At 50.9% G+C, this 6,100-nt stretch overlaps 1 protein-coding gene across 3 annotated transcripts in view; it reads left to right on the top strand.

The window, feature by feature from the left end:
• CMIP (c-Maf inducing protein) overlaps positions 1–4,040 on the top strand; it is a 233,515-nt gene extending 229,475 nt beyond the window's left edge. For all 3 annotated transcript variants that reach the window (XM_006909847.3, XM_025045328.1, XM_025045327.1), the window contains exon 21: positions 2,105–4,040. In XM_006909847.3, coding sequence (XP_006909909.2) covers positions 2,105–2,158 — 54 coding nt within the window. In that variant the 3' untranslated portion in view covers positions 2,159–4,040. The remainder of the gene's footprint in view (positions 1–2,104) is intronic.
• The last annotated feature ends 2,060 nt before the right edge of the window (positions 4,041–6,100 follow it).

Below are 6,100 nucleotides of genomic sequence, written 5' to 3'. Positions count from 1 at the left end.
TCAGCAGAAAGCATCAGAGGCTCTAACAGGGTAATGAATTATGCTTTTAAAAGCTTATTCCGATTATTATGTGGAAAGTAGATTTTTTTGAGGGGGGAATAGAAGCAAGAAGGATGTTTAGGGCCGGCGCTGTCACACAGCTAAGAGCCTGGACTGGCAGCCTGGCCAGGTTGGCAAGATGAAATTGGAGAAAGACAATCTGAGTGGCAGAAGGTGGGGCCCATTTTGTTTGTTAAAATGCACATCTTGGTGAGGGAGGTGTTTGGAGGAGCTGAGCCTTTAGCAGCCTCTGGCCACCCCATTATCCTGGGCTTCTCATCAGCTGGGGGGAAGTGGGCAGGGCCACCAGAGCCAGCACCCACACGCCCTGCTCGCTGCTTGGCGGGGATCCCTGGAAGCCTTTGGCCAAGGCCCGTACTCAGCAGGACCTCCCCCGTCAGCTCCCGTTTCCAGCTCTGCCAGACCCGCAGCCCAGGGCTTGCTCACTGGCCAAGCCTCCAGATGCCTTCAGAGCACCCACTGTGTGCCCGGCTCATGCTGGGGACGGGGACGCTGGGGTGTGGCTGGTCAACCACTAGCCAAGAGGAAGCGCAGCTAACAGAGGCAAGACAGGGCTCAGGAGCCAGCAGGGCAGGGACGGCCAGCTCTGCTGAGCGGGGCAGAAGAGCCTTCACAAAAGGAGGTCTTGAGAAGTGAGTCTGCCAGGCAGGCCGGAGGAGGGCGCTGTGCACGGGGTTCCGAAGGCCATGCAGAGAGGGGTGGCGAGGGTGCAGGAAGGGCCAGGGCCAGGTCCGCGTGGGTTCCCTCAGCACCGTCGGCCTCACTCGGGCACTTGTTAGGAATGCTGACTCCAGGGCCCCCAGACCTGTCGGATCCAAATGGGCATTTGAACCCCACCCCCAAGGATTCCCTTGCACTCAGAAGTTGGAGAGGGCTGTTTTAGGGTCCCTGAGTTCAGAGTGCCGGAGATCCCTGTGCTGCTGAGACCAAGCTGGGAAGGGGCTGTAGTAAACCTCTGGTGAAGAAGTCACTTTCAGTTGATGTTTTATTTTCACACATTCGGGAGATACATGGTGCCAACTTGATGGTACTGGCCAGTGACAACCAGCCTCTCTGTGTTGCGGGCACTCAGGGCAGACTGGAGTGTCCCCAGCTTGGGGGAGGCCACGTGGTGCACTGCCCAGTCCAGCTAGATCTTCCCGTTTTTCAAGAGAACCTGAATATCTCGTTTCTGTTGTGCAGTCTCCTAATTTTGAAAGGTTGACTTAAATGTTTTTTACAACGCCACACTGGTGACTGCGGGCCTCAGTTTATAACCTCTGTCTGGGCAGCGGGGAGCCATTGAGGGTGGTGAGCACAGGGCAGAAGCAGTGAGGAACTGCGTGTGTGCACGTGTGCATATGTGAGTGCACGTGTTAAAAGATTGCACTGGCCGGTGCACAGGGAAGTTGGGAAGGGGGGAAGGAAAGGCAGGAGGTCAGTTAGGAAAAAGCCAGCTGTTTATCAGAGACGGAAAGAGGAAGCGCGTCCGGGTGGTAGGGATGGAGAGCAGGAAGCTGCTCTGAGGAGTAGCATGTGGAATTAGTGGTCACAGGGATCCGGGATCTGGCGTGAGGGAATCCTGAGAGGGCAGGACTCTGCTGACCCCCCGCAGCTTACGGTGACCCCCCTTCATTCGCCTGCCCGGTTTCCCTGAATGATGAGGATGTGAGCGAGAGTAAAAGCGAGACCAGTTCCCTTCCACAGAGCGCATGACATTGTGTGGGACAGGGCACTCTGGGCTCGCCATGCGTTTGCTTTTTGATCCCTAGCATCATCCTGTGAGCCTAGGACTGGACTCAGATTCCTTCCACAGATGAGGAAACTAAGGCTCCAGGAGGTTCAAGGGCAGGTGTCCAAGGTCACACGGCCAGCGAGTGATCCAAAGCCCCTCTCAGGTGGGGATGTAGAATCCCCAGCAGCCTGCTTTCACTAGCCATCACCTTTCTCTGGGGCCAGAAACTTCTCTCTGAAGTCACCCAGCTCTGAGCTCCAGGGATCGGAAGGGTGGGGGAGGGCACGGCCCGGTTCTGGAAGGAACCAGATTTTTCTTCCTCCCCTGCAGGCCAAGCTTCCCAACCTGAAGGAAGTGGACGTCCGCTACACGGAGGCCTGGTGAAGCTCCACTTGGCAGGAAGGAGTTTGTAACCGCAACATACAACTCTTGACTAATAGCCGTAGAGCTGCCAGTCCTGGGGTCTCACCCCAGAGTCCTGGCCGTGAGATAGATGGGGGAGTCTTTCTGGGGGCAGAGGGCGCCAGGGGAGGGGGTGGGAAGGGGATCCGTAAAGCACGCCCAGCCCCCACCTAATTCTCTTAGCTTCATAATTGGAACCTTGACCTGATCTAAAACGGACTTTGTAGCGACCAGAGGAGCATCAGCGGGTCGGGGAGGGGGCGGGTGGGGGGACCCTTTGTGGATTTTCTTTGCCTTTGTGTTTAATGCCATGTGGGAAAAGTCAACTCCGATGCCACCATCACATGACCCCGATGGGCCTCAGGGCCTAGAAGGATGCTTTCTTCCTCAGAAGCTCCTGCTGAGAATCGCCCTGCCATTGGGACAAGAAGGCCCAGAGCCGTCATTGCACCCATCCTGTGTCCTCGCCATTGCTATGCAAAGTGATTCTTGTTGTACATAAGATTTAAATAATGCGCCTATTTAAGAAATGTTGACAAATTGCGGGTCTGGGACCTGCCTCTTATTTATGAAGTCTTTGACCTGCCCTCCCGCCCTCCCTCCCGCCTGCCCCTGGCATGTAGTACTGTATAAACCAGTCGGCTGTCGGGGTAGTGGTAGTAGTAGTAGTATTTTTTTAAAGGAAACAGACAAAAAAAAAAAAGAATCTCCTTGGAAAATTGCTTTTTCTTAATGGATTCTGTACGCTAACGCTCTCTCCTCCCACCTGTCTGTCCGCCCACCTGCCACTGTGCATTTCCCAGATGTCTCCAGCTTCCTCCTGGGGCAGGGGTCAGGCTGGGGGAGGAGAAGTGGGGTCCCCACATTGTAGTCTTGCTCCTCTGAGGCCCCAGCTTTCTCTCTGCCCCTTTTACACATTTGGAGGGGGGCTAGCTAACCTGTCCGCCCCCCGCCCTCCCATCCCCGGAGAAGAGCTGCTCCCATCCCTGCCCCGGAGAGCACCCATCTCCGGTGGCCTCTGCTGTCCCCGTCCCTGACTGAGACCTGTGGCCTCCCCACCCTCCTGTGCTCCCCGTGCTCTCCTCATGCATGCCGCCTCCTTGCATGGTCTCTTGGGAGAAGAGAGAGACGTCGCCTCCACCAGCCTGACTGCCCGCCCCACCCAAATGAATGTGACCACTGCAGCACAGACACCCCTTCTGTCCCCATACCTGCCCCGATGACAAACCAACCTCCATTTCTTTTATAAACAGTTGGCTTTTTCTTAATAAGCCCTCACTGTACAGAACAGCCCCTTTACAGTTTACTTGGGGTCCCCTCTCCCCCAAGACCCTTTTTCTGTTGGTTTAGCACAAATACTCCTCCAGCACCTCCAGACCTAACCCCCTGTCAATGTAATTGTTTTATATATATATTTAATCTTATTCAATGGAAACCATGCTTTTGTCGTTTTATACTTTGCTAGGTAGACTTTATTACCCCCCGACTATGCCCTCATTTTTTTAAAAAAGGAAAAAAAAAAGAAATTGGGTTTCAGTCTTAATTCATTTTACGTGCCAGGTTTTATTTCGTGTGTGTGTGAGTGTTCCATTTTGTGTTTTGTTTTTGTTGTTGTTGTTGTTTTCCGTTGTTTGGTTTTATTCTCTCCCCTCCGGTCCCATACTTTACAGCACTCTGGTGCGGGAAGAAGCAGAAGCAAAAAAAAAAAATTTAAAAAATTCAAAAAAAAAAAAAGATGAACCAAGACATGCCACCTTTTCCCTTCGCACTGTTGCTTTTCCTGATGGTTATACTACTGTCACGTAGCTGTGTTCAGAGATGTGAAATACTTTCAGGCAAAAATAAACTGTAAGTGACTCATTGACATCTGGCCTTTCTGTATGGCTTCCAGGGGGCCTTGCGGAGGGGATGGGGCGGGGCAAGACATAGGCCGAGAGTTGGGGGTTCACCTTTTGAGTGTCCAGGGCAGCTTCTCATCTTTGGCACTGTTGATGTCTGGGGCCAGGACTTCCTTTGTGGTGGGGCCGTCATATGTATTGTAGCATGTTGAGCAGCACCCCTGGCCGTGGCACCCGTCCCCCAGTTATAACCAACAGAAATGTCTTCAGATGTTGCCCAGCGTCCCCAGGGGACAAAGTCACCCCCAGGGGAGAACTCCTGCAGTCGATCCAGACTGCTGTGAAGCAGGGCCTCACAGAAGCTCTAGTCCAGAGCTCCTTAGATGAATCTTCCTTCTCTCTACCTCAAGATCTCTGGAAAATGCAGATCCTGATTCCTCGGGTCTGAGTGGGCCTGAGAATCTGCATTTCCTAGGAGCTGCAGGCTGGTTTATGGGGCTCTGAGGCTGAGTTCTCTGGCTCCTGGAGCCCTTCCCTGGGCCTAATCTCCAGCTGCCCCCAGGGCTCCCTGGTTAGGATTCCTGCCCTTACCCCCCTCACTTTTCTACGGTCCCATTCGAGTTTTCTGGGACGACTTCCCACATAAGGTACTTGTGATGGAATATTTATCTCAGAGCCTGCTTCTGGGGAAACCCAAACTTAAGACAGTGACTACTCATGCTAGAGGATAGAGGGCTAGCTTGGAGGGGGAGCCCTTCCATGACAGGCTGGGAAAACCCAATGACCTCAAGGTCACCAGGTATTCCTGCCCTGACCTTAGCGACAGAGATACCTCCCGGCTGAGCTGGGGGCCCAGGAATCAACTTGCACCTGTTTTTAGAGGTGGGGGTGGCAGCTTACAGAAACTCTCATGCATCCCTGCTGGGAGTAGAAATTGGTTCGACTGCTTTAGAAAGTATCTACTAAAGCTAAGACATCTGCCCACCCTGTGACCCTGGGTATCCACTCTGGGTACATGTCCAAAAGAGCTGAGCTCACACGTCCACCAAAAGACACAAGAATGTTTATAGCAGCATTATTCATAGTAGCCAAAAAGTGGAAACAACCCAAAAGTCCACTAACTAGAGGATGAATAAATAAACTAGGATAGTCATACAGTGGAACAACGCAAGTGTCTCCATCAACAGGAGAACAAACACATACACAGTGACATTCATATGATGGTATCCTGTAGAAATAGAGAAAAAGAGCCAACTAATAAACACAATGACATGAATTAATTGGTTAGACATTATGTTATGTGAAAGGAGCCAGAAACAAATGAGTATTTGCTGTATGATTTCATTTATATAAAGTTCATGAACAGGCACAAAGTCGTCTGTGATTATAGAGGTCACATTAGTGGTTATCTCTGCAAGGTGGGGGTGGGGGGCTTGTTATTGACTGCAAAGGTAGGAGGAAAGCTAGGATGATGAAAATGCTCTACATCTTGACCTGTGGGTATGTGGATGTCTAAACACTCATAGCTCCACACTTAAGATCTAATTTACTGTATGTTACGAATCAACTTTTTAAATGTGCAATCATACGGAAACAACTCAAATATACACCAATGGATGAATGGCCAAATGATGGTACGTATAGACAATGGACTATTATCCATCCACAAAAAGGAACGAAGTCCTGAAACATGTTCCAACATGAATGAACCTTTAAAATATGGTAAGTGAAACAATCCAATCACAGAAGAACATGTATTGTATGATTCCATTTATCCAAAATGTCCAGAATAGGCAAATCTATACATTAAGTGGATTGGTGTTTAACAAGCCAGGGAGTAACCGCTAAATGAGAGGGGTTTGCTTTTAGGATGAAGAAAAAATTGGGGAACTAGATGGAGGTGGTGATTGCACATTGTAAGTGTTCTAAATGCCACTTTAAGCTGTTTTTGTTTTTTTTTTATGTTACATTAATTTTGCCTCGATTTTTAAAAAACTTAGCTGCTGCTCCCCTGCTGCGTCTGGGCCTGGGAAGATGCGTGGTGCCACCATGATGTCCATCAGGGCCGTCCTTGTCCATTCCTAGG

This window comes from Pteropus alecto, unplaced genomic scaffold (genome assembly GCF_000325575.1).
Source record: "Pteropus alecto unplaced genomic scaffold, ASM32557v1 scaffold42, whole genome shotgun sequence".
Lineage (NCBI taxonomy): Eukaryota > Metazoa > Chordata > Mammalia > Chiroptera > Pteropodidae > Pteropus > Pteropus alecto.
Note: the sequence above shows the minus strand (reverse complement) of the source record. Positions and strands in the feature narration are given on the sequence as shown.